Consider the following 19,314-nt stretch of genomic DNA (forward strand, 5'->3'; position numbering starts at 1 on the left):
CAGGGGTATCTCACTGCTGTCCATCGCAGGCAAGATTTTTGCCCGCATTCTCCTGAACAGATCTGTCACTGTCTCGGAAAGGAACCTCCCGGAGGCGCAGTGTGGCTTTCGGTCAGAACGGAGTACAGCAGACATGATATTTGCCGAGAGGAAAGTCCAGGAGAAGTGCATCGAGCAGAACAAGCCTCTTTACTCTGTCTTCATTGACCCGACAAAACACTTGACACTGTAAACAGGGAGGCTCTCTAGATCATCCTGAGACATTACGGATGCCTGAGGAAATTCGTGAAGATGATTCGGCTGCTCCAAGGTGGAATGACAGGACAGGTGCTTTTCAGTGGTGATACGTCAGCTGCATTTGCCATTTCCAATGGGATGAAGCAGGACTGTGTACTAGCCCCAGTCCTGTTCAGTCTGTTCCTCACATGCATGTTGTCACGTGCTGTCCAGGGTCTGAAGGAGCGAGTGTACATCAGGTACCGATTGGACAGCTCTCTCTTTGACCTTCGCTGCTTGAACGCACAGACAAAGTGCCTCCATACAGTCATTCAAAAATCCTTCTTTGCTGATAACTGTGCGCTCCTGGCACATAAAGACAGTGATCTACAGTTGATATTGAACAAATTCTCAGATGCTGCTATGCCCTTTGGCCTGACTATCAGCCTGAACAAGACTGAAATACTTCACCAATCCCATTGAACCAAAAATCACTGTTGACGACACCCAGCTGACAAATGTAAACAGCTTCAAATACTTGGGAAGCATCATCTCGAGTGATGGGTCTTTGAACAGAGAAATTGACTCCAGGATCAGCAAGGCCAGCCAGGTTCTGGGGAGGCTGCATACCAGAGTGCTCGATCAACACAACGTCCGCAACTCCACGAAGCTGGAAGTCTACAGAGCTGTGGTCATCCCTTCTCTCCTATAAGGATGTGAGACCTGGACTCTGTACTGACGACAACTGGAGAAATTTCACATGCGCGCCCTCCGCTCCATCCTTGGCATTCGTTTGCAAGACCGCGTCTCCTCCGACCTGGAGGTCTTGGATTGCGCGGAGTCCACCAGTATTGAGTCCCGGATCATCAGAGCCCAGGTGCGGTGGGTGGAACTCGTCATCAGAATGGACGACCACCGTATGCCTCGCCAGCTGCTCTATGGTGAACTGGAGACTGGAAAGAGACCTCACGCAAGAGCTACAAAGACACTGTGAATGAAACCCTACACTACTGTGACATCCAGCCAGGGGAACTAGAAGCTGCGGCTGCTGACAGAACCCGCTGGCGAGCCCTGTGCTATGAAGCCTACACCAGTTTTGAAGACAGGTGCTGCCAAAAACTGATGGAAAACCCTGAGTGGCGTCACAGAACAGCAGCCACAATTATTACAATAACGGACTTCCAGTGCCCCCATTGTGCTAGACTCTGCGCTTCCAGACTGGGACTGCAGAGCCACCTCTGTGCCCACAGATGAACTACACAACAGCATGTCTTCTTCCAGTCCGAAGGACTACCACTATACTGTCCGCTATGGCCTGCTGGAGCTCTCAGTTGCCAGCCACGTTAATTCCCCTCCATCACATACTGACCTCTCTGTCCTTGGCCTCCTCCACTGCCAAGAGGAGAGGCCAAACTCAAACCAGAGGAGCAGCCCCTCATGTAGGTGGTCAACGACCCAATGGTAAGACCATAAGACATAGGAGCAGAATTAGGCCATTTGGCCCATCAAATCTGCTCTGCTATTTGATCATGGCAGATTTACTATCCCTCTCAACCACATTCTCCCTGTAACCTTTGACACTTCTACTAATCAAGATCCTATCAAACTCTGCTTTAAATATGCTCAATGATAGGCTCCAGAGTTATCTGTGGAACTAATTCCACAGATTCACAACTCTCTTGCTAAAGCAATTCCTCCTCATCTCTGTGCTGAAGGAACATCCTATTCTAAGGCTGTACACTCTGATCCTTGACTCCCCACTAATGGAAACATCCAAATTCTCCAATTTCTGATACCTGCTCGCCCTCTGTCCCTTTCTCTGTCTTCCTCGCCTACCCAGTTCCTCCTACACAGAGCTTCACTCTCCCATCTTTCTGTTTCTTCTCCACCACCACCCATTTCATCTGCCTATCACTCACATACTCCTCCCACTGCTTCCCCTCCCCTGCCCACCTGTTCTCCCCTTCTCCCTCACTTGGTTATATGCTCCAACATCCACTCCTATCAGATCCCACCTCCACCTATCACCTCCCAGCCTCTGTCACAATTCCCACCCTCCCTTCTCCATCTGCCTGTCTCCCCTTCTGGGCAACACACAAAATGCTGGAGGAACTCATCAGGTCAGGCAGCATCGATGGAAAAGAGTAAACAGTCGACATTTTGGGCCGAGATCCTTCGTCAGGTCTCAGATGAGTTGATAAGGGAGTTGCGTAGGAAGTGATCCCTGTGGAAAGCAGAAGTGGGGGGGAGGGAAAGATGGCTTGGTGGTGGGATCCTATTGGAGATGGCGGAAGGTATGGAGAATCACGTGCTGGATGTGGAGGCTAAGGGGGTGTTAGGTGGTTTCTTGTGTTTGTGTCTTCCCTCCTGACCTGGGTCCACCTATCACCTCTCAGTCTCTGTCACTCTCCCCTCCTCCATCTGCCTATCACCCCTCCAGACCTGGATCTAGCCACCATCTCCCAGCCTCTGTCACTACTCCCACCCTCCCTTCCTCCATTTGCCAGTCACCTCCCTCATCTGGATCCACCTATCTTAGGCCAGCCTTTGCTCCACCCTCCTCTATTCTCCTTTGAACGTTGGCGATTGCTCCTCTGTGCACACGGTTACAGAGAGAGGGAGAAAGTTTAAATATTGACGAGCAGGATTTTTACCCAGAGTGTGGTGTAGGTGGTGAAGATAAATCGAACAGAGGTGTTTTAGAGGCTCTTAAACCGGCCCCATGGATGTGCAGAGAATGGAGAGAGATGGACATTGTGTAGGCAGATGTGATTAGTTAAGTCAGGGATTTAATTACCTTCTTAATTAGTTTGGCACATAGCAAAACATCGTGAGCTAAATGCAAGTTGGTTTATTATTGTCACGTGTACTGAGGTACAGTGAAAAACTTGTTTTGCATGTTATCCATACAGATCAATTAATTACAATGGTGCATGGAGGTAGTTCAAGGAAAAGCAATAACATAGTGCAGAATAAAGTGTTCCAGCTACAAATAAAGTTCAGCATAGGTAGGCAATGAGGTGCAAGGCCGTGAATGGGAAGGGCATGGGTATGGAAAGGGTCCAGATGTGGGTTGATGGGACTAGACAAATTAACAGTTCAGCATGGACTAGATGGGCCAAAGGGCCTCTTTATATGCTGTAGTGTTCCATGGCAATCTTAATAAAATAGATTGTGAGGTCATTGGTCCATCTTATTATATTAGGCCACTGTTCAAATTCAAGTTCAAGTTTAATTATCATTCAACTGTTCATAAATACAACCGATGGAAACAGCATTCTTCTGGGGCCATGTTCAAAATACCAAGCAAAAAAAAGCAAAATCATGCAAAAAAATAAATTTATATAAGGCCTAAGTCCTTGAGCGACGTGTTCTGCAACTTGACGGTGCAGTTCCCGGCAGTGAGCAAACACGGGCAATCTAACCTGTCATTCCACTGATCGAACACTAGAGAGCATCAGTAATAGGCAAGGCCAGCCCCCAACTGAGCATGGACGCCATGCTACTTCGCCCCCGGCATCTCCTTTCCTGGACTGCAGCAACAGGCAAGCCTGCAGCTCGAGGCCTAGTACTCGCTACAGCCGAGGCCACACAGCTCTTCCACCAAGCGAGGAAAGCAGGCCTGCGATATCTGACATTATCGATATCCAACAGGGCCTTGCGATTGCCGGAGAAACATCGAAGACAATCACCCAGAGTTGCACTGCATGCCGTCTTCATGCACCACTGATGGGGTAGACCACCAGTACCTGAAATTCTACGAGTCCAACATTGTCTTGTGATCATTAAAAAAAAGACATTTAACAAAAGAAAACACACTTCTGGTAACCCCCCAAGAGGCCACTGTGTCCCAACATGCTGCTATCTTACCGGAAGGAGTCTTATAGCCAAATCTGTCCTTGAACGTAGTGGTGTGTGCTTTCAGGCTTTTGTATCTTCTGCCTAATGGGAGGGGTAGAGGAGAGAGTGTCCAGTATGGGTGGTCTGTTTGATTATCCTGTCTGCTTTACCAAGCCAGCACAAAGTGTCGACAGAGTCTATGGGAGGGAGGCTGGTTGCTATGATTGGTGAGCTCTGTCCACACAACTCTCTGCAATTTCTTGCTGTTTTGGGCAGAGCAGTTGCCGTGCCAAACTGATGGTGGTCTGTTGGTCAGGAAGTTAAAGGTCCACTTGCAAAAGGAGATAAAGACAAAGATTGGCTTTAGTTGCCACATTTGCATCGGCATGAACAGTGAATTGCATCGTTTATGTCAAAGACCAACGCAGTCTGAGGATGTGCTGGGGGCAGCCCACAAGTATCACCATGTTCCGGTACTATGGTAACATGCCAACAGCTCACTAACCCTAACCTGTATGTCTTTGGAATGGGGGAGGAAACCCATTCGGTCAAGGGGAGGGAACATAAAGTTCCTTACAGACGCAGTGGGATTTGAATCCCGATTGCTGCACTGTAATAGCATTGCGTTAGTCGCTGTGCTACCGTGTCGCCCTTAAACATTGCCAAGAGGTGTTGAGTCCTGGATGTTGAAGGGCTTGTTTCTGTGCTGCACCGTTCTCTTTCCCACCTTTCGGGCCAGAGGCAGGGCCTCGGCCTGAAGCATTGATTCGTCTAGTCCCCTCCAGCCTCTTGTTTGTTGCATCGTTCTATCTGGCCTCATTAGTTCTGCATCCTTCAAGTGAATGTCTTAATGTCTCTTAAATGGACCGAATGTATCTCATTCTGCCTCCTCCTCTCACAGCGCCTAACCTTCCGTGCTGCCTGCTAACAACTCCTTTATTCCAAAGGGAGACAGAAAGTGAGGGGCTACAGCCCTTGGCCTGGCAGGGTTGCTCCGAGAGCTAGGATTGACTCAAAGAATGAATGCTGTCCTCTGACATTCCATGATAAGTTATGTTTCTCATGGGCAGCATGGAGGAACATTTGCCGTACTGAGCTTTGCCTGAATTCTTGCATTACATAGAATCCTTTGTATTCAATTTCAGACTGCTTCAGGATTTTAAAAAATGTTGGATTAATCCACAGTGAAAATGTAATATTTCCTGCCCTAGGGAACGCTCAGCCTGTGGCCAAATGTGAACGGAGCAGAGAAGGCTAAAAAGGTGTTGAAATATTATGCTTCGTAAAACATTTCGTTTGATTACTTTCACTTGTTACTTTTCACTTTCACTACCTTGTTGTGGGAGCATAGACCGACAGTCTTAGCAGTCAATCACCTGCTTGCCTTGTGAGAGGTCAGGCGGGGTTACCCAGTGATGGACGTGGTGGCCATTCAATGGTAGGGGCATCGAGGTGAGGTCATGTGTCAAGGCCAGCAGGTCCACCTCCAACCAAAGTTGGCAAAGTTTAGGCAGAGCAGGGAGTTGTTGCAAGATGGAATTAGTTGAAGAAGGTTTAAATAATACAAGCCTTTGTCTGAGCATACGGTTCATGGCAAGTGATGTGGTGTGCAGATTGTTGGAACTGAGACATGAGGGAGTAATTTTGAAAGCTACTGGCTTCCTTACACTCCAGCTTCCAGCAATGCTGAGGCTTCAGTATCTCCTCAAATCCCAAGGCCATTTTTCCAGAGTGACACAATGTAGGCCTCTGCCCAGGTGGTTCCAGAGGAGTGTTTGCTGCACTGGCTAAGGACAACATCCGAATTAAGTTTGATATCGCCAACTCATGTGAAATTCAAAATGCTGGCAGAACTCAGCAGGCCAGACAGCATCTATGGGAGGAGGTAGTGATGACGTTTCGGACCGAAACCCTTCATCAGGAGGACCCTTTATTTCCAGCATCTGCAGATTCACTTATGTTGTCATTTGAAATTCGCTGTTTTATGGCAGCAAAGGCAGAAAAATTACTATAAATCACAAAAATTAATGAATGGTGCAAAAAAAAAAGGAAAAATGAAGTAGTGTTCATCAGTTCATCGACTGTTCAGAAATCTGATGGTAGAGAATTGCTGTCCCTGAATTGTTGAGTGTGGGTCTTCAGGCTCCTGTACCTGCTGGTAGTAATGAGAAGAGGGTATATCCTGGGTGATAGGTGTCCTTAAAGATGAAAACTGTCTTTTTGAAGTATCGCCTTTTGAAGATGTCCTTGATGCTGGATGGAAATGGCTGAGTTTGCAAACTTATGCAGCTTTTTCTGATCCTGTGTAGCAGCCCCTCCATACCAGATGGTGACGCAACCAGTTAGAAGACTCCCCATGGTAGATCTGTAGAAGTCTCCTCAATCTTCTAATGAAATATAGTCTCTGTCGTGGCTTCTTTGTAATTGCATCAATATGTTGGACCCAGGATAGATCTTCAGAGATGTCGACACACAGGAACTTGAGCCTGAATTGAATTGACTTTATTTCTTACATACTTCACATACATCAGGAGTAAAAATCTTTACGTTACATCTCTGTCTAAATGTGCAGTCATAGTAACTTATATTAATTTATAATAAATAGAACAGTCAATTTAATACAGAGTACACTCAAATCAGCGTGAGTTAATCAGTCTGATGGCCTGGTGGAAGAAGCTGTCCTGGAGCCTGTTGGTCCTGGCTTTTATGCTGTGGTACCGCTTCCTGGATGGTAGCAGCTGGAGTAGATTGTGGTTGGGGTGACTTGGGTTCCAATGATTGTTCAGGCCCTTTTTACACACCTGTCTTTGTAAATGCCCTGAACCATGGGAAGTTCACAACTGCAGATGTGCTGGGCTGTCCACACTACTCTGTGCAGAATCCTGCGATTAAGGGAGGTACAGTTCCCATACCAGGCAGTGATGCAGCCAGTCAGGATGCTCTCAATTGTGCCCCTGTAGAAAGTTCTTAGGATTTGGGGGCCCATACCAAACTTACTCAACCATCTCAGGTAAAAGAGGTAAAAGAGCTGTGCCTTTTTCACCACGGAGCCGTTATGTACAGACCACGTGAGATCCTCGGTGATGTGGATGCAGAGGAGCTTAAAGCTGTTCACCCTCTCAACCCCAGATCCATCGATGTCAACCTGTTCATCCATACCACTTGTCAACCCACAATGAGAACAGATGTGTGTTCCCTTGACTTCCCATTCCTGAGTCCACAGTCAATGATTTGGTCTTTCTGATGTTGAATAAAAGGTTGATGTTGTGACACCACTCAAGCAGCTGATCTACCTCACACTTCTGTGACTCCTCATCACCATCTTTTTTTCTCCAGTCCTGCTGAAGGGGCTCAGCCCAAAACACCGACTGTACTCTTTTCCACAGATGCTACCTGGCCTGCTGAGTTCCTCCAGCATTTTGAGTGCGTTGCTTGGATTTACAGCATCTGCAGATTTTCTCTTGTTTGTGATTGGATTACTACATTGTGAAGTCTCTTTCTCTTAAGCACACATCCCCAAGGTCTGCCAGTGTTGATTATCCACGAGGATGAGATGTTATTTATGATCCTTACAGACTGTTGTCTCCTGGTGAGGAAGTCAAGGATCCAGTAGCAGAAATCTTGGAGCTTGTTGATTGGAACTGAAGGTATGATTGTGTTGGACGGTGAGTGTTGTCAATAAACAGCAGTCTGATGTAGGTATTAGTATTGTCCAGGTGATCCAAGGCCGAGTGGAGAGCCATTGAGATTGCATCATCTATTCTGGTGATAGGCAGATTGCAGTAGGTCCAGGTCCTTGCTTAGGCAGGAGTTGGTTCTAGCCATGATCAATCTCTCAAAGCACTTCATCACTGTAAATGTGAGTGCCACTGGGTGATAGTCATATGGTGTCGCCCTTTTGAAGCGGGTGGAAACCTCTGGCTGCAGCAATGAGAGATTGAAGATGTCCTTGAAAACTCCCACATATTGGTGTACCTACCAGGTATACCAACAGGGCCTCATGCCTTGGGAGGGTTCACCCTCTTGAAAGATGATCTGACATCCGATGCTGAGGCAGAGGTCGCGGGGTCACCAGATACTGTAGGGATCCGAATAGATGTAGTTTCATCCTCTCTCTCTCTCTCTCTCTCTCTCTCTCTCTCTCTCTCTCTCTCTCTCTCTCTCCCTCTCCCTCTCCCTCTCCCTCTCCCTCTCCCTCTCCCTCTCCCTCTCCCTCTCCCTCTCCCTCTCCCTCTCCCTCTCCCTCTCCCTCTCCCTCTCCCTCTCCCTCTCCCTCTCTCCCTCTCTCTCTCTCTCTCTCTCTCTCTCTCTCTCTCTCTCTCTCTCTCTCTCTCTCTCTCTCTCTCTCTCTCTCTCTCTCTCTCTCTCTCTCTCTCTCTCCCTCCCTCCCCCTCCCTCCCTCCCTCCCTCCAGAAAAGACGTTGAGCTCATCTGGGAGTGAAGCATTCACGATGTTGGGTTTCACCTTGTAGGAAGTGATAGCCTGCAAACCCTGCCAGAGCTGACATGCATCCAATTCCATCTCTAACCTCAATCGGAAATGTTTTCTTGCTCTAAAGATAGCTTTCCATAAGTCGTCGCTGCATTTCTTGTATAGAGTTGTACAAGATAATTAGAGGCATAGTCAGTGGATAGCCACCACCTTTTCCCAGACTGGAAATGGCTAATACAAGGGGGCATAACTTTAAGGTGAATGGAAGAAAGTATAGGGTGGACATCAGAGGTTAGTTCTTTACACAGAGAGTTGTGGGTGTGTGGAACACCCTGCCAGGGATAATGGTAGAGGCAGAATTATTAGGGGCATTTAAGACACTCTCAGATAGGCATATAAATGATAAAAAAAAAATGGAGGGCTATGTGGCAGGGAAGAGTTAGATTGATCTTAGAGTGGGTTAAAATGTTGGTGCAACTTCATGGGCGGAAGGGCATGTACTGTTCTGTAATCTGTAGTTGGTGTTCTAACTATACCCAATGACTTGGCTCCACAGCTGTCTATGGCAATAGGTTCTTCAAATTCACCACCCTCTGGCTAAAATGTTTTATTCCTTGTAATCTAACCTTGCCCTTTTGTAACAGTCTGGACAACCTCCTTTCCATTCTAATCGGAGACATTATGGCCAGGACCCTACTTTGGGCTACCAGGTCTAGATAGCCAGTGAGGTCTCACAGATCTCTACACCTCATCTTCCTAAAGCTTGTCCTTAAACACTTAACAAGCATCAACAGACCATGATGCAACTAGTCACAAAGTGTCATCTAAGTACCCTGACTGGTTGAGTCACAGTCTGGTGAGGCCTCTGTTGGTCGGAATCAACCACAGATGTTGCATCCTAGCTGTCTACGATCAGTCGATGCATATGCCAGAGCAGTACGTTATGGAGAAAATGCTGTTGCCCATGCGGGAGACCACACCCTACGCAGCTGATGAATCCAAAGGAATGGTAGGGACCAGCTGAATCACAGCAACTGCCTTAGGGACTCCTAAACTCCGGATTTTTCCTGGGGTTTACTCCTAAAGCCTTCCTCATGAGAGGGTATAGCCACACGGCAGTGAAGGTTTGAGATCAGAGAAAGCCTTCTCCTGGACGAGCCCCCGATCGTGGCTGACAAGCCCCATCTGCCCTAAGTGACCGGTTTTAAGCCGGCAGTTCAAATGAGGTAAAGTAAGAAGCTCCAGAAAGCAGTGGACTCTGCCCAATACATCACTGGCATCAACAGTACCTACAGTTGGCACCGCCTCAAAAAGAAAACATCTATCATCAAAGATTCCCAGGGAAATAAAGGAGCCGCACACACCAGGTTCAGGAACAGCTACTTCCCGTTAGCCATCTGGTTCTTGAACCAACCAACACGGCCTTAATCCCTACAATTCGGCAATGCAATGGGTATTTTGCATTTTATTTTGTTCTATTTGTGTTCCTTCTTGCAAAAATTGTGTATAATTGTGCCTAATTTGTGTTTATCTTGGCAACGTTGCATACCCGATGTTGTGTCCCTGCAATGCTGCTGTAAGTAAGTTTTTCGTATCACCTATGTAAATGTGGACTTGTGCACATGACAATAAACTCAATTCATCTGCTCTTTCAGGTCCTTGGGAGGGGTGGGAAAGGCAGTGAATGTGATTCCCATTTTAATTTTTTGCTCTCCACTTCCCAGCGACAAGACACAATGGTTCTTTGAGCGGCCATCTCCCAGCAAGTTCCTACTGCGCGGGGGCTGTGGGGCAGGGATGGCTTTGTCCCCGAGGAAGGAGTGTCCACCGCTGCCTGAGCTGCCGGAATTCAGAGCCGAGGTGGCGGATAATCACATGAAAAATTCGCCCCCAGCTTCCACGGCGCAGCCACAATACAGTGGCGTGCTGTCCGGTCTGAATGAAAGTGGGGCTGTATGTATCCCAGCGCCTTACGTGGAGAACAGGCACGAATTCCCCGCGCTGGCCTTCTACAGCCCGTCCATCTTGGGCTACAGTGTGTCCGGTGATGCCAGTGGAACGGAAAACACCTTCGCGAGGCAGACTCTGAGCCCCTCGATGTACTGGTCCTCCTCTGGCCACGTGTCTCCGCTCACTCTCCACTGCCAGCAACCCGTCAGGTACACCGATCCCCCTCGGAGCCCATGGAGCGAACTACAAATGGAACAGCAACCACCCAACAGGTAAGAGGCAGGTCTGCACCCAGTGTTGGCCATGTTACTTCTGTGACAAGGAAGTTGCTGGGACTCAAGGGAATGAATTACAGGGAGAGGTTGGGCAGGCCGGGACTTTATTCCTTGGAGCATAGGAGAGAGGGGTGATCTTATAGAGGCATCTATATCACGAGGGACATAGACAGGATGAATGTGAATAGTCTTTTCCTAGGGTTGGGAGTCCCAAAAACAGGAGGGCACTCTGGTTCTTCTCCTCTTTCTCCCATGGTCCACTCTCCTCTGCTGGTTTCCTCTAGCTTTTGGTAATTTCTCCCCTTCCCACCTCTCTTTTTCCATTCCCTGCTCTGGCCTCCCTGTTAGCCTCTCTCCTCGCCTCATCTGCCCATCACCTTCCCTTTCTCCCATAGTCCACTCTTCCCAAGTTTCTGACTGTGCCTTCCCCTGGGCTGGACTTGGTCAAGAGTAGAGTCTCTGCTATTTGACTGGGCTCTGGGTGAGTTTGCCCATGAATCTCTTTGTACTGCTCCAGTGCTCAGGGATATCCGTGAACCACACCACCACCTGTGGACTGCACCCTGCTCGAGTGGGTGAAGAGGGAATGGGACTGACTCCACAGTCCCCTCCCTCTCTTCACGCACCCCGGTCTTCTGACTGCAATGCCTTAGAGTCATAGAAACAGGCCTTTTGGCTAATCTAGTCCATGCCAGGCTATGATTCTACTCAATCCCATTGACCCACACATGCATTGTAGTCATCCATACCCATTCCATCAATGAACCTACCCAAATTTCTCTGAATGTTACAATCAATGTACAGGACTGACCAGGCTGTTCAGCCCACCAGGATGTGCCTATCTCGATGCCAGTCAATACTGCGAAAGTTCAGTCACTTACCATTACTATCTTATTATCTCTATTCAATTGACAATTTGTTCCTCAAATTCTTGGTGAATATTAGAGAGTCAATATTGTAACTGCATTAAAGTGATCGCCCTTTTCTTATTTTTGATCTCTGTTTATAGAGTAATAGAACATTACAGCATGGAAACAGGCTCTTTAACCCATCCAGTCTGTGCTGAACAATTATTCTACCTGGTCCATCAACCTGCACCCAGGCCATAACCCTCCGTACCCCTCCCACCCATATTCTTATCCAAAATTCTCTTACTTGATACAAATGAATCTCGCCAACATTTTCAACATCCCAACTCCTTAATTCAGTACTCTGATTTATGAAGGCCAATGTGCCAAAAGGTCTCTTTATGACCCTATCTACCTGTGACACCTCTTTCAAGGAATTACAGATTTGTATTCCCAGATCCCTCTGTTCTACCACAATCCTCAGTGACCTACCACTTGCTGTGCAAGTCCTCCCCTGGTTTGTCCTTCCAGATTTAAACATCTCACACCTGTCTGGCTGCAATGTTTAGTGTGGGGACACTAATTGAATGGTGCAATTGATGCCTGTTTGTAAGCTATGACCAGGGCTACTCATATACATGTTGGATCCATGAGTGAACCCTTGAGATGGTTGGAATCATTTGAAAGATGTTGCTGTGTAATCCTGGCAGACATTTGGAGAACTCATTAACGCTCAGACAAAGATCCACATTACAGGAGTATGGGTGACTGGACTGAGCCTTAAATGTTTATAGATTTTTCTGCACATAGGAGCAGAAAGAGGCTATTGGGTCCCTTAAGTCTGCTCCAGCATTCCATGATGGTTGATTTATTATCTCTCCCAACCCCATTCTCCTGCCTCCTCCCTGTAACCTTCGACAACCTTACTACTCCAGAACATCTACTTTAAATACACCCAATGACTTGACCTCCACAGTTGTTTGTGGCAATGAATTCCACAGATTCACCACCCTCTGGCTAAAACAACTCCTTCTCATCTCTGTTCTGAAGGGGTCTCCTATTCTGAGGGTGTGCCCTTTGGTCCTTGACTCCGCCACTATTGGAAACATCCACTCCATGTCCCCTCTATCTAACCCTTTCAATATTTGGTAGGTTTCAATGAGATCCCCCTTTATTCTCCTAAGCTCCTGTGAGCACAGTCCCAGGGCCATCAAACGCTCCTCATGTTAATCCTTTCATTCCTGTGATCATTCTTGTAAACCTCCTCTGGAACATTTCTAGTGTCAGTACATACTTTCTTAAGATCTGCAGCCCAAAACTGCTCACAATATTCCATGTGTGGCCTGACTAGTATCTTAGCTAGGGCATCAAGGGGTATGGGGTGAAAGCAGGGGAGTGGGGATGACTGGAAGAATTGGATCAGCCCATGATTGAATGGTGGAGCAGACTCAATGGGCCAAATGGCCTTCTCTGCTCCTCTATCTTATGGCTTTATGAAGCCTTAGCGCTACATCCTTGCTTTTGTACTACAGTCCTCTTGAAATGAATGCTAACATTGCATTTGCCCTTCCTACCACTGCCTCGATCTACAAGTTAACCTTTAGAGAACCCTACACAAGGACTCCCAAGTTTATTTGCACCTCTGGATTTCTGAATTTGCTCCCCTTTCAGAAAATAGTCTACACCTTTATTCCTTCCACCAAAATGCATGGCCATACAATTCCCTACACTGTGTTCCATCAGCCTTTTTATTGTTGAACTTGCGCTCAGTAATTCAGGTTTTCCTGGGGTATTTTAATTCGGGGATGTCTGGTGAGGCCAACTCATACTGCTCATCCATATTGTCCTTGAGAAGGTGAGGAGGGTCACACAGTGGCCGGGATAGTACTGAGGAAGGATTCAGAAATCTGATGGTGGAACCAAAGAAACTGCTTTTAAAATGTTGAGTGTGTCTTCAGGTTCCTGTACCTCCTCCCTGAATGGCAGTAGTGAGAAGGGCACATGTCCTAGATGGTGGGAGACCTTAATGTTGGATGCCTCCTTCCTGAGGTATCACCTGTTGAGTATGTACTCAATGGTGCGGAGAGTTGTGCCTGTGATGGAGCTGGCGTGGTGTCCAACCCTCACAGTTCTGTGTGTTGGAGCTTCTGTACCAGGAGGTGATGCTACCAGTCAGAAAGCTCTCCACTGTACATCTGTAGAAATCTGTCAGAGTCGTTGGTGACATACCACATCTCCTCAAACTCCTAAAGAATTTGAGCCACTAGTGTGCCTTCTTGATGATTGAATCAATGTGTTGTGCCCAGGATAGATCCTGTGAGATGTTGACGCCTAGGATCTTGAAGCAGTTCAAGCTTTCCACTGCTGACCGCTCAATGAGAAATTGTATGTGTTCTTCCTACTTTCCCTTCCTGAAGTCTGCTACCAATTCTTTGGCCTTGCTGTGTTAGGTTGATGTTGCAACACCACTCAACCAGCTGATCAATCTCACCTCAGTACACCTCGTCATCGCCTTCTGAGATCCTACCATCAACGGTTGTATTATCTGTTAATTTATAGATGGCATTTGATCTGTGCCTAGCCACACAGTTAAGAGTGTAGAGATGAGCAGTAGGCTTAGCACATACCCTTCAGGTCTTGCTTGTCAGCTAGGAGGTGGTCCTAGTCCAACTCTCAACCAACAACACATCAACAGAACATGGATTCAAGTCCAAGTTCAAGGTTATGTCATAAGTCGGGTGTTGAATCAGGACCCAACTGCAGGACACAGACACTGGAGTCCCGGAAACAGGACGAGACATAACCCAAAGACGGGACGGGATACAGTCTAGGCAGGGGAAGCAGGACCAGGACGAGGGACTGAGAACAAGGAGCCTGGGGTGGACTCCGAGCCTGAGACTGCACAAGGACCCAGAACCTGGGTCCTTGTCCTCGGGCTCAGACCCCCAAACCCAGGCGAGGACGTGACAAGGCTTGGCTAGGGACTTGGGGTCTTGAGGGTTGGGTCAAGGCTTGACGCTCGAGGCTGCAGGCTCAGGTCAAGGCTCGAGGCTACAGGCTTGGAGCTTGGGGAACGCGGAGGTTGGAGCTAGGGGCAGACTAGGAACTGTACATCAACATGGAGCCAGGACTTATCCTCCGACAAGCCAGGGCTCATCTCTAACAGGACACTGACATGAAATGGGACAGTACACAAACATAGAGCCAGGACTTATCCTCCGACAAGCTGGGACTCATCTCTAACAGGACACTGACATGAAATGGGACAGTACACAAACATAGAGCCAGGACTTATCCACCGACAAGCTGGGACTCATCTGTAACTCCACACCAAGGTGGGGCAGGACCATCTGTCAGGTAATGGCAGAACAGTCTGACCTACCTGACAGAGGCAAAGACAAGACAGATCCCCCCACAGGCCAACAGCAGAATGGCCAGACTTACCCCACAGAGGCAAGGACAGGAAGAGACAAACACCAAAGAATGACAGACAGTTCCATCTCTGCCTCAGGGTTACTCCAAGTAGCATCACAGCTGGCAGCCTTAGCTGGCTACGGAAGCAACCAGATCCCTACCTAGTTCCAAGTGGCTGACAGCCACCCAGCTGGCCCAGGAAACAGCTGAATCCATACCACAATGACCACTCCAACTACTACCAGCAAGGCTCCCAGAAGCCATGGTTCTCCAACACAGCCCCAAGGATGGTAAGAGCCCATTCTAGCCTTCCACCAGCCATCTGTGCCATGAGTATCTTGACAAGACAACAACCCCCCAACCACACTCAATACCAGGGCCACTTATATTCCCAGTTCCAATATGAGCCTCAGGTGTTTCTGGTTAAGTCCAACCGCAGCAAGGGACCGCCGGAAAACCCGGAGTCTGCGGACCGGACCACGGACTTCAGACTGAACCACCACAGGTTATTGTCATTCAACTGTACAAGTGTACACAGCTAAACAAAACATCGTTCCTTTGAGGCCAAGTGCAAAACACAATACATACAGTCACAGATAATACATGTAGTTACCATAAGACCATAAGATATTGGGGTAGAATTAGGCCATTTGGCCCAATGAGTCTGTTCTGCCATTTCATCATGGCTGATCCATTTCCCTCTCAACCCCAATCTTCTGCCTTCTCCCTATATCTCTTCATCCCCCGACTTTTCAAGAATCTATCAACCTCTACCTTAAATATACCCAAAGGCTTGGCCTCCACAGCTGCCTGTGGCAATGAATTCCACAAATTCACTACTCTCTGGCTAAAGAAATTCCTTCTCATCTCCATTCTAAATGGATATCCCTCGATTCTGAGGCTGTGCCCTCTGGTTCAAGGCACCCCCACCCCCACCCCAGAAAGAAACTCTCCACATCCACTCTATTTAGGCCTTTCAACATCCGATGAGTCTCAACGAGATCCCCCTGCATTTTTTGGGATTCCAGTGAGTACAGGCCCAAAGCCATCAAATGCTGTTCATAAGACAAGCCTTTCAATCTCAGAATCATTTTCATTAACTTCTTTTGAATCCTCTCCAAAATCAGCATGTCCTTTCCTAGATAAGAAGCCCAAAACTGATCACAATACTCCAAATGCCTTATAAAGCCTCAACATTACATGTTTGCTTTTATAATCTTAGTCCTCTTGAAATTAATGCTGCTGTTGCATTTGCCTTCCTCACCGTCGACTCAACCCCAAATTAACCTTCAGGGAATCCTGCACAAGCACTCCCAAGTCCCCTTGCACCTCACATTTTTGGATTTTCTCTCCATTTAAAAAATAGTCTACCCTTTTATTCCTTCTACCAAAGTGCATGACCATACACTTCCCGACACTCTATTCCATCTGCCACTCCTTTGCCCATTCTCCTAATCTGCCCAAGTCCTTCTTCAGCCTGTCTATATCCTTAACACTACATGACCTTCCAACTGTCTTCGTATCATCTGTAAACTTTGTGAAAAAACCATCAATTCTGTCATTCAAATCATTGGTATATAATGCAAAAAGATGCAGTCCCAACATAGACCCCTGTGGAACACCATTATTTAACGGCAGCCAACCAGAAAAGGCTTCCTTTATTCCTACTCTTTGCCTCCCGCCAATCAGCCACTGCTCTGTCCGTGCTAATATCTTTCCTGTAGAACTTTGGCTTGTAGCATGTTAAGCAGCCTCATGTGGGCACCTTGTCAAAGACTTTCTGAAAATCCAAGTACACCACATCCACTGATTCTCCAGAGTCATGATCCAGTGGCACATAGCACATATAGTTATGATCCAAAATTAGCACAAGTCACTGATTGACATGGCCTGAAGATTGATGGTGTCTTGAAGCCATGTTTCTGCAAGAAGAAGAACATAGCAGTTCCTCATCTTGTCTACAGGACTGTGGGTCATTTACACTGAGTGAAAGCGCAATGAGTTTGTCGTTTCTTTTTCCTGCAGGGAGGGTTTGAAGAAGAAGTTATTGGCTCCGGGCTCAGGCATCGGGGTCTGCAACAGGCGGGATGCCCACTTCTGTGCCGTCTGCAATGACTTTGCCTCTGGATATCACTATGGCGTCTGGTCCTGTGAGGGCTGCAAGGCTTTCTTCAAACGGAGCATACAAGGTGGGTTCACAGTGCAGAGGGAGGGGCAGAAAGTGTGGTCATGCTGCAGGAGGGGTGGGACTGAGACAGTCGTGCCGTGGGGGGACAGAACTGAGGGAGGGGTGGTACTGAGAGAGTCGTGCCGTGGGGGGACAGAACGGAGGGAGGGTTGGTGCTGAGAGACTCGTGCCGTGGGGGGACAGAACTGAGGGAGGGTTGGGACTGAGAGAGTCGTGCCGTGGGGGGACAGAACTGAGGGAGGGTTGGTGCTGAGAGACTCGTGCCGTGGGGGGACAGAACTGAGGGAGGGTTGGTACTGAGAGAGTCGTGCCTTGGGGGGGGGGGACAGAACTGAGGGAGGGGTGGTACTGAGAGAGTCGTGCCTTGGGGGGGGGGGACAGAACTGAGGGAGGGTTGGTTCTGAGAGAGTCGTGCTGTGGGTGGACAGAACTGAGGGAGGGGTGGTACTGTGGGAGGGACATGCTGTGGGAAGGGTGGTACAGAGGGAATGTCACACTGAAGGAGGGTTGGCAATGAGGGAAGGGTGGTACCGAGGGAGAGGGTCACACTGTGGGAAGGCATCACAGAGGGAGGGTTATACTGTATCAATCTGTATGAATAGTATGTAAGACATGCTTTTCACTTTACCTGGGTGTACGTGACAAGAATAAATCAATACCGGTGCATCTCATTCCAACAGTGCATTGAGGTAGTTCAAGGTAAATCAATGACAGAATATTGAATAAAGTGTTACGGTTGTGGAGACAGTGCAGACAATAAGAGGTTGATTGTAAAGTCAAGTCCACCTTAGCAGACTCGAGACTGTTCAGCTGTCTTATAACAGTGGGATAGAAGATGTCCTTAAACCTGGTGGTTCTTGCTTTTGTATTTTCTGTCCTTTAGGGGTTGGGAGAAGTGACTGTGTCTGGGGTGGGTGGGGTCTCTGCTTACACTGAGGCAGAGGGAAGGCTGATTCCTGTCATGTGTAGAGCTGTGTTCACAACTCTGCAGTTTCCTTCCTGAGAGCATTGAAGCTGGAATTCATTCCTCCAGAGTGTGCAGTTTGGGATATATTCCAACAGGCTGGTGGGTATTGAACTACAAGATTCGAGGGCTGGGGAGGGACCTAGGAAAGGTGATGTTGAGACCAAGCTGGGATATGAGGCAGTCTCATTTACAGTGGAGCAGACTCCAATGGCCAAGGAGGCTCACCTTGTCACTTGTATAATTCAGAGATCTGTACAGTTAGACTTTGGGAAATCACACCATTGTAAGAATGTGTCCATTTATTGATTAACAGCAGAAAATTTTACAGTAATACACTCTGTTGTGTTACTTACTGCTGAGACCAAAGTTAAGCTATTTGGTCTGATAGAAAACTCAGAACAAATAATAAATACTAATCAGTTGACACATTTTGATCACACCTCCACCCTCAACTAATGTACTAACTTTACAAAATCATGTTTGAGAAGACCCGTTTTAACTGGCACACTTACATGGTTAAAGCAATGATGAATAGGTGTCCACTGACTGAGTTTTATTTTGCAGTGTCCGTGGCAACAAAGATGTCTTGTTAAATGGTCTAAGAGCTCATGGTGATCTTTAACCCTAACTGGTCTTTGGAGAAGCAGCCTTTCAAAGTGATTTAACTGTGGGTAGCTTGCACTTTGCCTCTAAGTGTTTAATCTGCAGCCAGTTCATCAAGGATAGCTCCGTCTTCGAGTAACTATACAGAGCTACTGCTTATTTCAGGGTGAGGGTCACTCACTGTGTAACTGTTGTTACGGATTCAGCAACAATAAATATATGAGTGAGGTAGGGGTTTTTATAACAAATTAAACACTTTTATTTGTTCATTTACCTGGGTGTACGTGACAAGAATAAACCAATACCAGTGCATCTCATTCCAACAGTGCATTGAGGTAGTTCAAGGTAAATCAATGACAGAATATTGAATAAAGTGTTACGGTTGTGGAGACAGTGCAGACAATAGGAGGTTGATTGTAAAGTCAAGTCCACCTTAGCAGACTAAGGTGTTATGTGTCTGCCTTAGCAGACTAATGTTAAGCAGACTTAACATTCAGTGTTCATTTATTAAACACTGAAAAACAAACCCCCAAAAGTAAACAAATCACTAACGTAACCGGAAATCAGCTGCTGTGCGGCAG

The 19,314-nt window shown here is 47.4% G+C and overlaps 1 protein-coding gene across 4 annotated transcripts in view; it reads left to right on the forward strand.

The window, feature by feature from the left end:
• Nucleotides 1-19,314, forward strand: part of LOC140724816 (estrogen receptor beta-like) — a 305,615-nt gene that overhangs the window by 94,892 nt on the left and 191,409 nt on the right. For all 4 annotated transcript variants that reach the window (XM_073039457.1, XM_073039459.1, XM_073039460.1 and 1 more), the window contains exons 2-3: nucleotides 10,213-10,710; nucleotides 17,001-17,164. In XM_073039457.1, the coding sequence (XP_072895558.1) occupies nucleotides 10,213-10,710; nucleotides 17,001-17,164 (662 nt within the window). The remainder of the gene's footprint in view (nucleotides 1-10,212; nucleotides 10,711-17,000; nucleotides 17,165-19,314) is intronic.

Source organism: Hemitrygon akajei, chromosome 3 (assembly GCF_048418815.1).
Source record: "Hemitrygon akajei chromosome 3, sHemAka1.3, whole genome shotgun sequence".
NCBI classification, from domain to species: Eukaryota; Metazoa; Chordata; class Chondrichthyes; order Myliobatiformes; family Dasyatidae; genus Hemitrygon; species Hemitrygon akajei.